Below are 19,347 nucleotides of genomic sequence, written 5' to 3'. Positions count from 1 at the left end.
TTTTAAATTAAAGTATAGTTGACATACAATGTTATATTAGTTGCAGGTGTATAACATAGGGAATTGACAGTTCTAGTCATTATACAGAGCTCACCATGTAAATGTATTCACATTTGTCACCATATGCTATTAGAATATTATTGACTACATTCCCTAGGCCATACATTTTTCCTCTTGATTTATTTATTTTATAACTGGAAGTTTATACCTCTTAATCCCCTTCACCTATTTCACCAACCCCACACCCCAAGTTCTTTTTTTGCTACTTGCAAGAGGATGTTCACTTGCCCTAGTACCATTTGTTGAAAAGACTCTTTACCCCATTTAATTGTCTTGACGCTCTTGTTGAAAATCAATTGCATATAAATATAAGGATTTCTTTCTGGTACAGAAATATGCTTGTATTATATCTTTGACTACATTCTCTCCCATTTGTTGAGTTCTCTTTCTCTGGGACCCTAATTATTCTTATGCTGGATCATCCTTGTCTTTTCTAAAAGCTTTCACCTTTTTATCTTATTCTGCATTCATTCACCTGCCTTTCTTCATGTCAGTAATTACATTTTCTGCAGTGTCTCTTTTATACATGGTTCTTTTTAACAAATTCCATAATAATGATGGTCCTTAATTCATTTCCTTAAATCTGTAACTCCTTTTTCAATTTTATTATTCTATTATCTTAGTTTTTTTATTGTATTGAACTCACATATTTATTAAGTTGTTTTGTAGCATAAAACATTTGTGAGGAATTTTCTTCTGTTCCATGAGCTTTGTTTCCTACTCAGCTGCATTCTTTGTCTTTGTGTCTTCTATATGGTATATTATTTCCACCTTTGTTTAGTTTTGTTTTATTTGACTATTGTATGTTTGCAATGGTTGCCATGCTGTTTCTCTGCTCCATCTATGCCTGATATTATTGAAGATGACTTCTTTGTGTTCCCATTACTGTGGAAGCTCATTTGCTTTCCTGATTCTGCTACAGTTTGGGCTTGAGGTGACTGTGATATATCCCTTCTTCTGTAAGGGACTGTGAAAGTTGGGACGGTGTTCATCTGTTGTAGAGAGCACTCTTCATTAATATCCCTCTTTTTGGCACATGCTAGTTCTTTTGAGGTGTTATTTAAGATCCTCTGCCAGGGACATGGACATTTGGGGTACATCTACCCTTCCCTTTTGAGGTAACCTAAGGCTATGGACACCTTCCTCAACTCACTATAGAGCTCTCGATCATTCCTTTCCATCTCAGAGAGTCAGCTCAATGTTCCATTCTTCTCTTCAAAAGTTGTTCCATTCCTCCTCAGTCAGAGGAGAAGAAAGGTAAGGGTCTCAATTTAGTTTGCTTCCCCTGATATTTGGGGGATTTAGTGAGACATCTCAGGATTGCATTGACTTCACAGTCCTACTTCTGGAAGTTAGGAGTGGAATAAGGACATTTTTCTTGTGTATCTTTCCACCTCAATCAAGAATACCCTCTGGTGGCACCTGGGTGGCTCAGTCATGAAGCGTCTGCCTTTGGCTCAGGTCATGATCCCAGCGTTCTGGGATGGAGCCCTGCATTGGGCTCCCTGCTCAGTGGGAATCCTGCTTCTCCCTCTCCCACTCCTCCTGCTTGTGTTCCCTCTCTCACTGCCTCTCTCTCTGTCAAATAAATAAAATAAAATCTTAAAAAAAAAAGAATACCCTCTGAAGTTTGAATCTCAAACATAAAATCCTCTTCAAGTGCATTTAAAGAAATTTGCTTTTTTTCCAGTTACCATTGCCAAATGCCTAAAGTTAGTTTACCTGTTACCCTTGGTAAGTGACTATATATTTCTATAGCACTGCAGTATTCAATCTCTGATACTGTGTATCTCACTCATCTCCTTCTCTGTTCTGCTACTGACCTAAAAATGGAAGAATTAAAAAAAAATTCCTTGGTTTTTTGATAGAAAGCAACTCCCAGTTTGGGTCCAAGGTGAAAATGGGTCCCCTACTGGGTTAGAAACATAGATGCCATTACAATTTCTGGCTGTGAATGCTCACAGTTTTACTCTTTGAGATATTTTGTGCTAATAAATTCTGTGGAATATGTCCCTCCTATTTTAGTTTATTCCTCCTTCTTCTCTCATTTCTACTTACAACCACCCCTGCCAACAACCTACATTTCACTGTTTATATAGTGGTGATTGTAAAGCTTCCTTGTATTAACTTTGGGCATTTGGCTGAAAGGCACTGCCTCCATTTAACAAGTAAAAATTTTCTAAAACAAATCCAGAGACTTTGTACTATTTGGTAACAAAAGTGCTGATGCCTCAGTGGCAGTGTTTATAAGAAAATTTAATTTTTAAGGTAAAAATTTAATTAGTAATTGTCTTTGGAGAATACGATATTAGTTAATGTTTACAAGTGCTTTTAAAGGAAGGCGCAAGATTGCCACTAAAAAAAAACATCTTATTGAAAGTGTCTCCATTGAACCCCTCCACTTTTAAAAGTACCTCACTTGGTATCTTTGTTTTCATTTGCTAAATACAAGGCTATTCTTTAATGTTGTCTCCAACTATGCTGAAACAGTTTGAGACCCAGATCCAGTGGATAACTCTGACCAGAAAATATCAGTGGACAGTGAGCAGCGTGGTTACAGGGAAAAATGTTGCTGGACCTTGCTGATGGGGGAAGAAACTTAAAAATATTAGCAGAGTGACAAAGAGCCCAAGAGATGGTCATGTTTCTTGATTTCTTGGTATTTAATGCATATAGAAATTCAATAATTATCTATAAAAACCACATTGGCATGAATACTTCTTCTATTTTAGACTAAAGGTGCTGAGCAGGCCAAGGAATTTCCATATTTCTTTCCTTGATGTTTAGGACAGGGCTATGCCTGGAGCAGATATCCAATAAATGCTAATTAACAATTATAATGTCTGAGCTACTGTATTAGTATAGAATAATTTCAGGGGCTTCTCTCCTGGTTTGTCTGATCAGAAGCTTTTTAATACCTGCATATGTCAGAAAGTCAGCATTAGAAACTCTCTGAAGCAAATCATCCGTCATTAATTTGATACGTGTTTTAAAACTTACCTTTGGCATTATGAAAGAATTCCTCAAGTGAGGAAAAAAGCCCATTTTTTTTTTAATCTTAAAGAAAACAGTCAAAGCAGATGTCACTGGTTACCAGTCCAACTGATCAATAACGTTTCACAATTTGTACCAACACCTGGGGAAAGGAGCTTACTTTGCACGTCACTCTAAAACGACCAATACCAAATTTCCACAGAGCGCAAATGGGTTTTTAACGAAAGTCCTAACTTTTCTTCTCTTGTAAATAAATTTTTCCCCAGGGTCAAAGTTCTGGACCTCACAAATACCATCCTCCTAGATACAGAGACTCACGCGAGGGCCACTTGGTGTGACTCTCTACCTCAGAGAGGCGACAGGGTTCTCGTAGGTGGCAGGTGCACTGTTCAATTTTTGACTAACGAACGCCAAGAATTTCGTGTCATACTATTCTCTTGCCCTAAAAGCATAAGAGCTGGTTTCCTTACCCACAGTCTTCTCCCTCGAGGCCACCTGTTTGGTCATCTTTCACAGAGCGTGGGGACCAGAGCACTTCTGAGGCAGCGTTTTCTTCGCCGAAGAGAAGGGCTGACCGTGCGCCCAGTGCATGCATCCCCACGCCAAGGTTCCAGCACCCGACGCCTGCCTCCTTTCGGATTTGGTTCACACTGCAGCAACCCAAGGGGTCCAACCCCCTCCTCCCGGCTCGCGCCCGAGGGGTCCCCCGCGGGTCCGCTTCACCGGCCCGGGTGGCCGCCTTTCCGGAGCTCGCAGGGTCCATTCCCCACCCCTCGCGCCCCTCCCGCAGGGCCGCCCCCTCTCGGGAGACCCGCAGAGGACAGGCGAAGGGGCGGGGCGAGCGCCATGACGCGCGGAGGCTCCGGCCAATGGGAACGCCCCGCGGCGCCGGCCGAGCCGCCCGCCCATAAAAAGGAGGCACTGCCGAGCTCTCTAGCCTTCCTCTGTCCCTGCCTGGGAGGGTGTTACTGGCCGGTCGCCTACTTTCCTCAGGTGATTCTCGCCACAGCCTATTGCCTGCGGCGGCCGGCGCAATTTAGTTGCAGTCCCCAAAGCGTCCCAGAGTCCCTCCGGAGAGGCAGCGGCGAGTCCATGGAGAAGGGTCCGGTGCGGGCGCCGGCGAAGCCGCGGGGCGCCAGGTGCAGTAATGGGTTCCCCGAGGGGGAGCCACCGCGACCCGGGCCGAGCGGGCCGGCAGAGAAACCGCCCCGGCCGGAGACCAAGAGCGTCCAGCCGGCGGACGGCTGGAAAGGCGAACGGCCCCGGAGCGAGGAGGATAATGAGCTGAACCTCCCCAACCTGGCAGCCGCCTACTCGTCTATCCTGCGCTCGCTAGGCGAGGACCCCCAGCGGCAGGGACTGCTCAAGACGCCCTGGAGGGCGGCCACAGCCATGCAGTTCTTCACCAAGGGCTACCAGGAGACCATCTCAGGTCAGTGCGCCCGCCGGCTGCGTGGGCGCGGGCTGCTACGTCTTGCAGGGCACCGAGTAGGTGGCCACGGGAGGCGCGCGCCGGCTCCGGGAAGTTTCCGGAGTTGCCTCACTCTTGGCAGAGGACAGAGTGCTGTCACCTTCCGAACCCCGCCTTCGGCCCTGGCCCCGCTGTCCTGCCCAGGCGAGGGCCCTGCGCGGGACGCACTTTGGGCGACCAGGGAGGCAGCGGCCTCTCCACCCGGGGTCCGGCTCAGCGGTCCTTGCGGGGTCCTCCCGGTCCTGCTCGCAGCCCTCTCCTTGAGCCTCGGGTTGCGGGGACCGCGGTCACTGAGCTACCTACGGGGGGCGGGGGGGAGGTTGGAGCCCCTGTCGCCTGAACGCCCAGGGCCGCATGCTTGAAAGCACGTGCGGAGCCCAGAGTTGCCAGGATTTGGATCACCTGGCGCTTATGGAAGGGAGGGCTTCCTAAGTCGTCCTTGTTCGTGAGGTCTAATTTTTTGGTAGGTCTGGGGTGAAGCTTTGGCTTGGTCGGCTTGGAGCGCCGGTGTGATTCTTTGTGGCAAACTCGAGACCCGCACGCTCACTGGCTTGCCAGGGCACCCGGGTCTTTGGAAAGTTGTAATTCTCTTTTGTGCACTTCAAATTAACCCCATCTCAGGACTTTCCCAGGATTTGGCACAGTTCAGGGCATGGACTTGTCCAGAGTTTGAGGCGTGAGGTTTCTCTGGCTAGTTTGCTGTTTGAAGCCTCCGCCCCCATTCTAAAAGCTCAAAAGCAATAAAGTGACTCCCTGGGAGTTGGGGAGATTTCGCTGGGCTCTGGGACCCCGAATCGGAGTACCTCTAAGCCGGGTTTGCCCAGTGCTATCCGTGCCTGAAGCGGGTCGGGCTTTCTTACCCAGAAGGCTGGAAAGGTGTAGGGGATGGGGGAGAGAGAATGGAAAATGAGGACTTCGCTGCCTATTTGCTGGGTGAGTGGGGCTGTTCTTAAAAAAAAAAAAAAAAAAAAAAAAAAAAAAAAGAGAGAGAGAGAGAGAAAGCTCTGACATCTGCAACTGGGACCAACGACGTTGTTTTCCAGCTTAAATCTTTTGTGCCTCTTGATGACATTTAGTAATTTGGCCTAAGAAACCTCTACCTTCGCCGTTTCTTAAGGAAGAACAGTGTTGCTTTGCAAGGTAACTTCCCTGTCCTTGTTATTTTCTTGATGGAGTATCCGGCGACTCCCCTAATAGATCCTGGGAAGAACAAAGTTATTTTTGCCCAGTCTTCCACACCCCAAAGGAAGGGTGGGAAATCAGTGTGAGAGGGGTGGGGCCCCAAAAGGAAATGATACTACATACTAAAGCCAAGAAATGGATCTCTCGTTCTGTGACCAAGTTCACTTTTTTACCTCTTGATGGTAAAAGTTCAGAGACAAAAGCCGAATTTCAAAATGCAAAGACTGAAGAATAAGCAGTCTCCATTTGATGAATATTCTATCATTTGGTGACATTTCACGATGTAATGAAGAAACCTCTTTTAGGGCCTTACTCATTCTGCCTCTTGTGGACGCTGAAAGCAGTTTCCTTCATAACATGGTCAGACTTTGGGAATCTTGCCAAATTCACAGGAGAGAGGAATTTCTGACTCCCAGACAGGTCACAAAATTACCTAAAGAGGCTCACAAGGTTTATTTAAGCAAATGGTGAGCAGAAGTCTGTCTCATGAGCCATAGGGTTAATGAATCCAAAGAACACTTCGATCTACCTTAGAAAATGGTTGTACAAATGTTAATTTATTACTTGGAAAGTCCATGGATCTAGTGACAGAAAGAAGAGTAGGGGTTGCCAGGGCCTGGGGAGGAGGATGGAATGGGGAGTGGCTGCTTAAAGGGTTTCCTTTTGGGGTGATGAAAATGTTCTGGAACTAGAGAGTGGTGCTGGTGGTAGTCACACAACATTGTGAATGTACTAAATGCCACTGAATTGTACACCTCAAAATGGTTAAAATGAATTTTTTTTAAACGATGAATTTCATGTACATTTTACCACAATAAAAAAAGTCCACAGGCCGTTTAAGAATTATTACTAGCCATTAACTGAATACTTTTTATGCTTTAACTGCTTTATGTGGATGGTCTTGGTTAATCCTTAGTATCGAGGTAAACATTGTTCTTTTATCCCCATGACAAGGAAACTGAGGCAGAGAAGTTGACAGCTTCAAGTGGTAGGTCGGGTATTTGAATTCAGCCAGCCTGAACGCAGAACTCTTACCTACTTTCTTGTATTGTTATTTTAATGTGTCAGTGTTATCTTATCTCTAAGTATTTAAAACTGCAAGCTATGAACTAACAGTTGGGTTAGCAGCATTAGAAAAAAAAAAAAAGAAGGTGGAGTAGAATGGAGGTCAGTTTACCACACGTAGTAAGGGTACAATTGTGAGGAGCCTCTGTGTAGGTTTCATAGGTATGTTTTTTTGGTGTGTACTGGCTCCAGATGTAAATATATTTCTTGACTGTGGATTGCGGTCAGAAGTTTGAAGCCTCTATCTAGGGGTTCACGCTTAAGGACTTAATACCTATTCCTTAGAGGCACATAGTTAGAGGACAGAGAAGAGAGGACAACGAGAATGGTGCTGAATTTATAGGAATAAACCTCAAATGGTGGTGGTCTAGACCTTGGCCCAGCCTGGGTGGGAGAGAGAAGGAAGGATATTTTAAATGTGTAGAAAATATGGCAGAGAGTAATAAAACAATCCTGGACAATCCCTAATTTTTATTTCTTTATGGAGCATAAGTCACTGACCACTATAAATTGTTTTGGAAAGAAACAAACTTCTTTGAAACTCTCACTTTTCTCTACTTGTAAACAAGATACTCTGTATCATTCATATCTCTGTATAGTAATTCCTGGTCAATGGTGTTTACTTCAGTGTTGTAAAATAGAAAATAAATTGGTGCTTTACATTCCCCAAAGAATTTTTTGTTGCTTTTTCCCGAGTGGATTGATGCTAACTTCTGGCATTTTGGGGAAATTTGTCATTTCTCCCTGTACTGCCCCTTCTCTCCATGACCCTTGCCTGGTGTACCTTTCCTTTCCCTTCCAGTGTGTACCTTACCATGAGTACATCTATGATCACCAGCGATGGGGCTATGTCATGGTTGTGAAAGTCTCCTGGTCACTGTTCACCCCTGGGTTGGGAGGGAATGCTGAAAGGGACACTGTGCTCTCTACCAGGAACTGGCTCTCCTTTGAATCTGGCATCACATCCTGTGATCCTTGGACCAGCTCATGTTTCTCTATTGCTGTCCCATTTCCATTTAACTACATTCTAGTATTCTTTTTTTTTTTTTTTTTGCATTTTTTTTTACACTCTAGTATTCTTACATATTCTAAGTTTTACCTTGATGAGGTCGCCTTTTTTGTTTTTTTAAAAGACTTATTTATTCATTTATTTATTTATTTTAGGGGGGGTGGAGAGGGGCAGAGGGAGAAGGAGAGAAGCGGACTCCTTGCTGAGTGCGGAGCCCAATGCAGAACTCGACCTCAGGACCCTGAGCTCATGACCTGAGCTGAAATCAAGAGTTGGATGCTTAACTGACTGAGCCACCCAGGCGTTCCAATGAGGTCTCCTTTCTAAATAAGGAATCTTTCCTGTATTTCCAGTATTTTATTTGGAACTTTAATTAAATTGGAGGGTCTACTATTCCTTGCGGTTCTTGGTCTTCCTTTCCCTGTGTCTGACCCTTCCCATTCCCTGTCGCTTCCTGGGTGTAAATGGGAATAACCTCTTAATTAGCATTATCTACCAAAGGTTAAGTGCATATACCTTGTTTCATCAATTGTCCTCTTTATGAGTTTTTGGGAACACACAAGAGTCTTGACTTTTCTGTCATATTTCTAATTAAAGTAGGTTTTAGCTTGTCTTATCCAGGGTGCCAAAACAGTTTTCATAAATCAGTTGACAGTGTCCCAAATTTTAGGAAACACGTGAGCATGTATATAATGCAGCAGGAGGAGATGGTACCATAGGTGATGGTACCATAGGTGGTGGACTTCTTGACTGTCTTCCCACCAAGTTTGAGGAGTCTTGTCCCTGCCTCAATAATTTTCACTGCAAGATGATATCTATCCTTTAAAGATAACACAAGGCAGGGCACCTGGGTGGCTCTGTTGGTTAAGCCTCTGACTCTTGATTTCAGCTCAGGTTATGATCTCAGGGTCATGAGATCACCTGTGTGGAGCTCTGCACTGGGTGTGGGGCCTGCTTGAGATTCTCTCTCTTCCTGTGGACCCCCCCCCCCAATACAGGCACTCTCTCTCAGAAAGACAGAAAAAAAGAAAGAAAGAAAACACAAGGCAAGTAGAGACTTTGTTTATACAAGAATGAGTCTTAGCTACTTCATGCTGAAATGTGCTAACACTCACAAAAGATTTTTTTTTCTTTTTGAATCACAAATCTTTGTGATTTACCAAATTAGGCCAATGATGAACTAAAAATTGTAACAATTTATAAGGTGTGATTGGGGACAAGAATCAAATTATTTACTATCCCTCCTATAATGTGGGTAATATGTGAGTTTATGTCTCAAGTTTTTAAGTATATTAAAGAAAAGTTAATCTCATCATTGAGAGGTGCTATTTTTGGATGTGTGTAGTTCATCTAAATATTGATTCACTAATAATTTTGTTTTATTTTGCTAATGAATACTTTTGTAGGACTTAGTTCTTTTTATTACTAGAAAGAGTACTATGAATAAAGAAGAAAAAATGAGGCTGTTGAATGTATGACTGGAATTTGGGAGTAGTCAAAGTTGATTAAAGTTGTTAAGAAGTCATTGAGAATGGAGGAGAAAAGCTTGTCCTAATGGTTTATTTTATTTTTTAAAGATTTATTTATTCATTTGGGGGAGAGAATGGGAGTGGGAGTAGGGGGAGGGATAGAGGGAGAGAATCCGAAGCAGACTCCCTGCTGAGCACAGAGCCTGTCTTGGGGCTTGATCTCATGACCCTTGGGATCATGACCTGAGCAGAAACCAAGAGTCAGACACTTAAGTGACTAAACCACCCAGGCGCCTCCTAAAGTTTTCTTTTAAAAAATATATTATCTGTAAACAATGTTTCTAGCCTGGGAGAAAAAATTTCACTACACATAACTTTGAAATACCAAACAAAGCCATCAGGTTGATACTTGTTTTAGTTTCACTGGGCTGAAACAAAGTACCACAAACTGGGCTGTTTAAACAACAGATATCTATTGTCTCACAGTTCTACAAGCTACAAGTCCAAAATCAAGGTGTGGGTGGAACCACACTCCCTCTGAAAATTGTAGTGGGGAGACCTTTTTTGCCTCTTCCTAGCATCTGGTGGTAGCTCTCAATCCTCAGTGTTCATTTGCCTGCATTATTACAATTTCTGCCTCTGTTGCTGTTCAGATTTTCCTTTTTTAAAGACACCAGTCACATCAGACTTAGTCTATAGTATTCCACTATGTCCCATCTTACTTTAGTTAATTACATCTGCAATTACTTAATTTCCAAATAAGTCACATTCTGAGGTACTTGGGTTTTGGACTTTGATGTATCTTTTTGGGAGGGAATATGATTCAACCTATACCAGTGCTAAATACTATTTATTCTTCATAAGACTGGGTGGCAACTTTATAGTTTCACGTAACAAATTTGTTGAGTGCCAGGCCCTGCACCGAATGCTGGGAACACAGGATGAGTAAAACCAGATATGGTTTCTGCCTTTATAGAATTTACAGTCTTTTGGACAAAGACAGATATTCATCAGACTCACATGAGTGAGTATGTGATTACAGATTGAGAAATGTTAAGGATAAAATGGACACAGCTTAATGAGAGCACTTAGCAGAGGAATTTATCTGTGCTGGGAGACAGGAGCGTGGATGGCTGAACTGACATGTGAATAGCAACAGACACTGGTGATGACTTACTAGGTGCTGAACGGTATTCTGAGTTCTTTACAGGTATCACCTCGGTTGCACTCACAATAGCACTAGAGGGTAAGTGATGTTATTCCCATTTTCTAGATAAGAAAACTGAGGCACAGAGAGGACCTGCCTAAGATCATATCTTGAAAATAGCAGTGTTGGGAAGATGATTGAGAATGAGAGTCATATTCTCTGACATTCTGTTTAATCATAGTACTGTACTGATTTATTTAAATTTCCTACTCATTTTCTCCCTTTTTATATTTTCTCTGCTGTTTTCTTTGTTCGGCTCTTGAAACTCTTCCATGGCTGGGTTTTCCCCACTGACTCATTTGCAGCATGCTCCTGTAATTTGAGTCCAGTATTAGATCGAGTCAGACTGCAGTATTAAAATTTGCCAGGAGAGGGCAACTATCTAATCTTTGATGAATACTAGATTATGAATCTTGGATTATACGGACCATTTTTAATTCCAGTTTATATAAATGAATATATTACCTATGGTTCTACATTGTCTACTGAATCTATGGCAATTAGATCTCGGGATAATTTGGATTCGGTTAACCAAAGATTGTCTGAACTGAGGTAAATTTGTTACACTCAAGGCCGAGGGGACATTTTCTCACTGGAATTTTGTCCGATTATAAACCTCAATAGCAGTTTTTTAGACCCTTTCAGAGAAGAGGGACTGTTTGTACTCCTCGTTGCATCCCTAGCAAACTTCCCAGCACATGTTTGAATTAATTTCATAAAGACAAAGACCCCTTAACTCTTATCTTTCTTCTACCACAATCCTCTGTATATAGGTGCTAAATAAATGCTAATTGTTTTATACACTAAAGAAAAATTCAGAAGACTTGTCTTTATGGAAAAAAGCCACAAGTTATTCCAATTGGATCTCCTGAATACTTTTAGGTCAGAGGTCATCCTTTAGACGTGTTTGTAGAATCAGAGTCCTGCTTCTCCAGAAACTCACCTGTTTGAGATAGCTCCTATAGTCAGTCAACCTATTATTTCAAGATATCAATTAGAGTGACTGGCCTGTTTCCCTGGCACATAAAAATTATCATGGGGAAGAATCTCTAGAAAATCTGTCAGGATTGCAGTCAGTTTTTAAACTATCATAGAAATGTTCAAATGTACACAGCATAGTATAATGAGCTGCTATGTGCCTATTAGCTAACCTCAGCTGTTAACATAAACATAGGTCTATCTTTCATCCCTTCTGCCTCACCTTCCCTCACTGAATTGCTTTAAAGCAAATTCCAAATATGTCATTTCATTGATAAATATTTCACAATATCTAAAATAAAAAGACCTAAAAAATATTATGCTTGAAATTAATAGTAATTCCTTACTTCTAAATATCTATCCAGTGTTTACAGTTCTCTGATTTTTGCACAGGTGTCTCTTTACAAATTGGTTTCTTTGAATAAGGGTTCAAACAAGATTCATACATTATATTTGATTAATGTCCTTAAGTTTCTTTTAATTTGCTACAGTTTGCTATTCCTTTTTATCCCCTAATAATTTATTGAAGAAATAGGGTCATTTGTTCTATAGAATTTCCCACATTCTAGGTTTTGCTCATTATTTTCTCATGACTTAGTTTAACATGTTCCTTTAGTTCCTGTATTGTTTATATACTGGTAGATTTAGAGGTGTGCCTCCCTGCTCCCACCCCAAAAATAACTCTTAAATTTAGTCAAGAAAAACTTATAAATGGTGGCATGTGCTTCTATCAGGAGGCAGCTAAATATCTAGTTGTCTTTTTGTGTTGTTAAAATTGATCAGCATTAGGTGTTATCAGCCTGATTTATCCATTATAAAGTTCCCCACCGGTCTTTTCACCTGCTACTTTTAATAGCCATTGGTGATTGTCTAGATCCAGTAATTGTAAGTTGCAAAATAATGATGTTTGGTTAATTCCTTTTGAATTTATTGACTGGATTTCAATAAAGAAGGTACAGAAGAATGCATTAGGCTATCTTTGCCACTATTTAGTAAGTTTAAAGGTATTTAAAATAAAGCTTAAACATATGAGTGAATTTCTCTAATTCTGCAGTGGAGAGCCACCTCATTGTGATTTAATCTAGAAGCCATAAAAGAAAACAATTTAACTACATAAAAACTATGAATTTTCTCTCACATGTGAAATACCAACATGAATGAAGTCAAATGACAAAATGGGAAGAAATATTTACAACACCTCTTGAGACAACAGGATAATCACAATAATATAAAAAGAGATGCTAGAAATTAATGTGAAAGCCCAAAAACAGAAATGAAAAATTGGGAAGACAAATGCACACAACCGCCTCCCCCCCCACCCTGCAAGATACATTTCTACCTTGTTAGATTGACAAAAGTTTAGATACTTGACAAAAGAAGTTTAGATACTGCATTATGTTATTGAAGTGATAGGGAAACAAATATTACTGTTGAAAGATAACTATTCTTATGGAGGAAAATTTGGCAACATCTATCATATACAAAGTTATATATGGTACTTGAAAATCCTGTCTCTGGGAATTTATCTTAGATAGATAATTGGACACATGAAATATGTATGCTCAAAGTTAGTCACTATAGCTTTGAATGTGGAAGTAACCTCAATGTCTAGGCCCTTAGAATGGCTAAATTACTCAGAGGAGTTATATTTTGTAGGAAAAATGGGGTAGGGGGGACAATAAAATGTTGTTTATATTGGTATTAGAAGTTAGAGGATACACAGTGCTTCCATGTTACTCAGGAATATGAACCGGGCAGATAGCAGATAAGTGTAGAAGTAAGACTTTTCACTATTTTCAGTTTTTGATTTTTGAGGTATGTGCATGTATTTTCAAATAGATAAATTAAAAATATTTTGGCAAAGTTCTTTCAAATCTAGGAGTAAAAGAAGTACAACTTTTCCCCAGGGCTAGCTAACAAGAAAAATCTGGTAACTGAAAAACATTTACCCTGAAATTAGAGAAAAATAGTTAGATATGTATGTATTTGTGAGCTTGATCTTTATTGCATGTACAAAGAGACTGCGTTTGAATGTGACCTTCTTTATTAACTATCTGTAAAATTACTGTCATGTCTCTAAACTTTGTCATTTTTCCCTTTTTGTAAAGGGTAGGTATGGTAATACCTGCTTTGCCTGGGCTCTTCTAAGAATTAGCGTATGTGAAAAGCACGTGATACATAATCTATTCCTTCTTTATGGTGAGGAAGAACCATGGGATGCTTTGGAGCCCTAAGCCACCATGTAAAAAGTCCAGTTACTCTGAGACTGCCATGCTGTGAGGAAGCTCTGCCACATGGAGAGGCCATGTGTGGGTGTTCTGGCTGATGACCCCACCTAAGGTCCCAACCAGCAGCTAGCATTGAACAATAGACATGTGAGTAGATTCCCCCAGGTTGTTTCAGCCCCCAGCTGACTAGCCATCTCCACTAAGGCCCCAGGTATTGAGGTATGGAGGCCAGTCATCTTCTCTGTGCTCTGTCTGGATTCCTGACCCACAGAATCCAGAGACATAATAAAATAGTTGTACACCACTAAATTCTGGGTTATCTTCTTATGCACTAAAAAAGCCTAAGCTGGAACAAATTTTTAGTTGAGGGTGGTTAGATTTGCATTTGTATAGAGGAAAAGGGAATGACTTAAATAAGCCAAGAGATGGCATAATGGTTTAAGGCCAGAGATTTAAATTTGTGAATTATCAGTATAAGGTTGACAGCTGAAGCAGGGAGAGTGCCTGAGCATCATAGGAGGCAAGGAAAACAAAAGCAAAAATGAGCTATTGGGACTTCATCAAGATAAAAATCTATGCAGCAAAGGAAACAATCAACACAACTAAAAGGCAGGCTACAGAATAGGAGAAAAGGGGATGTCTAGGTGGCTTGGTTAGTTAAGCATCTGCCTTTGACTCAGGTCATGATCCCACGGTCCTGGGATCAAGTTCCGTGTCAGGTTTCCTGCTCAGTAGGGAGCCTGCTTCTCCCTCTTCCTCCTGCTTCCCCTGCTTGTGCTTTCTTGCTCTCTCGCGCTCTCTCTCTGTCTGACAAATAAATAATAAATAAAATCTTTAAAAAAACAAAAAAAATGTGAAGAGATATTTGCAAATGACATATCTGATAAAGGGTTAGTATCCAAAATCTGTAAAGAACTTATCAGACTCAATGCACAAAAAACAACCCAGTTAAGAAATGGGCAAAAGACATGAATAGACACTTTTCCAAAGAAGACATCCAGATGGCTAACAGACACATGAAAAAATTCTCAACATCACTCATCATCAGGGAAATACAAATCAAAACCACAATGAGATACCACCTCATAGCTGTCAGAATGGCTAAAATTAACAACACAAGAAACAACAGGTGTTGGCAAGGATGCAGAGAAAGGGGAACCCTCTTGCAGAGTTCATGGGAATGCAAACTTGTGCAGCCACTCTGGAAAACAGTATTGAGGTTCCTCAAAAAGTTAAAAGTAGAACTACCCCATGATCCAGCAATTGCACTGCTAGGTATTTACCCAAAGGGTACAAAAATACAGATTCAAAAGGGTACAATGCACCCCAATGTTTATAGCAGCATTATCAACAGTAGCCAAACTACGGAGAGAGTCCAAATGTCCAGCAACTGATGAACGGATGGATAAAGAGGAGGTGGTATATATATACAATGGAATATTACTCAGCCATCAAAAAAGAAACCTTGCCATTTGCAATGACATAGATGGAACTAGAGTGTATTATGCTAAGTAAAATAAGTCAGAGAAGGACAGATACTACATGACCTCACTCATGTGAAATTTAAGAAAGAAAACAAATGAACATATGGGAAGGGGGAAAAGAGAGGGAAACAAGTCACAGAGACTCTTAATAATAGAGAACAAACAGGGTTGATGGAGGGAGGTAGGGGGATGGGCTAGATGGGTTTTCAGTATTAAAGAGGGTACTTGTGGTGAATACTGGGTGTTGTATGTAAGTAATGAATCATTGAATTCTACTCCAGAAACCAATATTGTATTGCATGTTAACTGATATTTAAATTAAAAAATAATAAAGATGCTTTCTTAAAAAAAAAAATAGAGAGACAAGGAACAGAATGAAGAGGTCATAAGGCATAGTAGACTTGAGCCAGATTGTCTGGTTTCAAATCCAGTTACTTATCAACAGTGCCTCAGTGACGTCATCTGTAAAATGGGGCTATTAATAGTGCCTGTGCATCTTATAGGGTTAATGTGAGGCTGGAATGAGTTAGTACACAAAAAGTGCTAAGAGAAATGCCTGCTCTATAGGAAGGTCTGTAGACATTTTGTACATGTTAGCTGTGAGTCCTGAGATTTGATTTGAAGTGGTTGTTAGTTTTAAAAGCTTAATGTAGTCAGAAGACAGATTCTAGGACTTTAGGGAGTAATTTGACAAATTGTGGAAGGCAAAATTTTTGAGGTTTCTTTTCCTGACTGGCAGGATCGAGTGAGTTTCCCCTTGGTGTATATCAAGACATTGACGTGATGGGTGCTGGATGTTGATGAATGAAAGCCTTAGGTGTCAGAGAAAGGCATGGGACTCAAAACTCCGGGAAGGTGGGCTGGGTTATGTACGTGTGATCTTACATGATACTTCTGTCAACTTGAGGTTATACCCATTCTAAAGAGGTGGAAACTGAGGAGGCTCAGGTTAAGTCACTTGCCAGAGGTCACAGAGAAGAACCCAGAGAAGAACTACAACATTCATGTTCTAATTGACATCATGCCCCCTCAGTTTTTAAGTGCCTGTGTTACAATTTCATATGAAGATCCATTTAATATGTGAGGATCATAGTATGTAGAAATTCTGCTTTTCTTCCTGAATCCTAGCAAAGAGAAAGCCAAGTAGATTTAGTTTTGAGGCATTTCTTACTATCCTGAAAGATATTTCATGAAGTTTTCGATCTAGGGAGTTCATGAATACTTGCAAAAATTTTAGCTAAATTGCATTCAATTCTAAAGTGGATTCAGGGGCGCCTGGGTAGCGCAGTCGTTAAGCGTCTGCCTTCGGCTCAGGGCGTGATCCTGGCGTTTCCGGATCTAGTCCCACATTGAGCTTCTCCGCTAGGAGCCTGCTTCTTCCTCTCCCACACCCCCTGCTGTGTTCCCTCTCTAGCTGGCTGTCTCTCTGTCAAATAAATAAATAAAATCTTAAAAAAAAAATAGAGTGGATTCATAACAAATTTTCCCCATTTAATTCTTTGAGGGAGGTATCTGAAGACCAAAATTTTATATATTTTGTTTAAAGCACATTCAATTGTGTTGTGGTCATTTTATATTTTATTAATGTCTTTTAATGGTTTTATTGTTTGGAAATTTTTCTGTTTTAAGTATTAGTTTTTATGACTGTACTTTTTATTAAATGCATTTATAAATGCTTAATATTTTAGAGTAATTTTATCTATAACTACAATAGTATATAAATTTCAGAGATACAAACTTTAACTCCTTTTTGAGCAATTAGGCAAATATAATACAACATAATTATGTTCCATCTGTACTAACATCTAAATTGTGTTCCCGGCTGTATAATTGCAACTGTCTCAAAATGGATATGCCTGCTTGTTGTATATTGTCTTTTTTTAGTTGCTTGATTCTTATTGTAAAATATACATAGCAAAATTTACTATCTTAACCATTTTTAAGTGTATAGTTAAGTGGCATTGAGTTTATTCACATTGCTGTGCAACCATCACCACTATCCATTTCCAGAACTTTCTCATCCTCCTAAACTGAAACTCTACTTATTAACCAGTTAACCACCTATTGCTCTTTCCTCCCAACCCTTGGTAACCATTAATTTCTGTGTGGATTTGGCTATTCCATGTACCTCATATGAGTGAAATCATAGTATATCGGTCCTTTGTGTCTGGCTTATTTCACTAGCATAATGTCTTTAAGGTTCATCCATGTTAAGAATATTTTAAAGTTAGAAAAGACCCATTTGGTCCTTGTTTAAACCAGTAACTCATTCTGTAGAATGCTGTATATTCTTAAATTTATAAGCATTGGAGTGCCTGGGTGGTGCCGTTGGTTAAGCGGCTCTTGGTTTCAGCTCAGGTCTTGATCTCAAGATCAAGCCCTGTGTCAGGCTTCATGCTCAACGCAGTGTCTGCTTAAGACTCTTTTTCTCGGGGCGCCTGGGTGGCACAGCGGTTAAGCGTCTGCCTTCGGCTCAGGGCGTGATCCCGACGTTACGGGATCGAGCCCCCACATCAGGCTCCTCTACTATGAGCCTGCTTCTTCCTCTCCCACTCCCCCTGCTTGTGTTCCCTCTCTCGCTAGCTGTCTCTATCTNCTCTTTTTCTCTCCCCGCCACACACACACACTCTCTCTCTCACTCAAATAAATAAATAAATAATTCTTTAAAAATTGTGTTATATTTTTATTTTCTTACTTTAGGAAATCCTTACTTTAGTGACCCTGCACTAATTGTTAAAGGGGAAGCAAAAATGGTCCGTCTGGTATTGGCTCTGAAGGAACCTGTGGTCCATTCTGGCAGAGACCAGATACTAAGTTCCTGTGGAGAGGAGCATATGGAGTTTTGTGTGGTCAGAAGTAAGGCAGAATCTTCTGGTGGAGAGACTTGAGATAACTATGGAGGGGGTAACTTTTGAGCTGAACCTAGAAGGAAGTTCATTTTGAGGATTTTTTAAAAAAAAGTTTTTACATTTTTTATTTTTTTAAGTCATCTCTACACTGAACTCAGGGCTCGACTCTCAACCCTGACATCAAGCGACATATGCTTCACCAACTGAGCCAGCCAGGCACTCCAAGTGGGGTTTTTTTGGTTGTTGTTTATTTATTTATTTTTTTTTAACAATTTTTGTTTATCTATTTGAGAGAGAGCAGGAGCAGAGGGAGGAGCAGAGCGAGAGGGAGGAACAGACTCCCCGCTGAGCAGGGAGCCCAATGTGGGGCTTGATCCCAGGACTCCAGGACCATGACCTGAGCCGAAAGCAGATGCGTAACCAGCTGAGCCACCCAGGTGCCCCTGTTGTTGATTAAACAGAAATTGTCCATGCAGGTTTAGAGAAGGCTACAGTCTAAGTGTTCTGGATTAAAAAGAATATACTAATATTCATAGTTGTTGGTACCATAGAGTTAAAATTAAATGAAACTTTTAAAGCAATTTATTGTCAATTTTTTAAAGGTCAGCACAGAAGGCATTAAGGTTGGTGCCTTTCCCTGACGTTTTAAAAGTCCATTCTGTCCAGTCAGCCTTTCTATGAACTTTACCTGAAGGCATGTTGCTAGTTGGTCTATTTGGTCTAATTGGTGTAGTCTTTATAATCTGGTTGTTCGTTTTGTCTGTGATTCTTCCTTCTGATTAATCTCCTTGGTTACTTGGGCTCCAAGTCCTGACTCTTGTACTTCTCGGGTATCTCTAGACCCTGTCTTATCTTCTCTTGCTCTGACTCTTTGCATCTTTCACCACAAGTACAGTAACTTCTTAACTGGTTGCCTTGCTACCTAGCTTGACCTGCTCCAGTCTGTTAGTGCCACTGTGATTTTACTAAAATTGAACAGGTCTCTTCCTTCTGAAAATACTTGCCTGATTATTTTCTTGTTTTTCCTTACCATGGTTGTGAGGTTTTGTTGTGTTCCATTCTCTTGCCTGCATTTTTCCCCCTTCTGTTCCATCACTGTTCCCCTCATGAGGGGCAGGAGTATTTTAGTTTAGTGCACAGTCTATCTTGAAAAATCACTCTGCCTCATTCGCACACTGGAGCTGGAGATCAAGGCAGACATTCTACCTAAGGCTCGTTTTTCTGAAATATTTGGCCCTTATTATCTGTTCTCTTCCTCTAATTTTTTTTCACTATCTTTTTTTGATTTTGGTTGCTAACCACGAGGATCCCCACCCACTACCCGTTTATCAACAGCTATTGCTTCTTTAGA

The 19,347-nt window shown here is 40.9% G+C and overlaps 1 protein-coding gene across 1 annotated transcript in view; it reads left to right on the top strand.

The window, feature by feature from the left end:
- The first annotated feature begins 3,972 nt into the window (after positions 1-3,972).
- GCH1 (GTP cyclohydrolase 1) overlaps positions 3,973-19,347 on the top strand; it is a 43,583-nt gene continuing 28,208 nt past the window's right edge. The window contains exon 1 of the mRNA XM_034648537.1: positions 3,973-4,486. Coding sequence (XP_034504428.1) covers positions 4,147-4,486 — 340 coding nt within the window. The 5' untranslated portion in view covers positions 3,973-4,146. The remainder of the gene's footprint in view (positions 4,487-19,347) is intronic.

Source organism: Ailuropoda melanoleuca, chromosome 20 (genome assembly GCF_002007445.2).
Source record: "Ailuropoda melanoleuca isolate Jingjing chromosome 20, ASM200744v2, whole genome shotgun sequence".
NCBI classification, from domain to species: Eukaryota; Metazoa; Chordata; class Mammalia; order Carnivora; family Ursidae; genus Ailuropoda; species Ailuropoda melanoleuca.
Note: the sequence above shows the minus strand (reverse complement) of the source record. Positions and strands in the feature narration are given on the sequence as shown.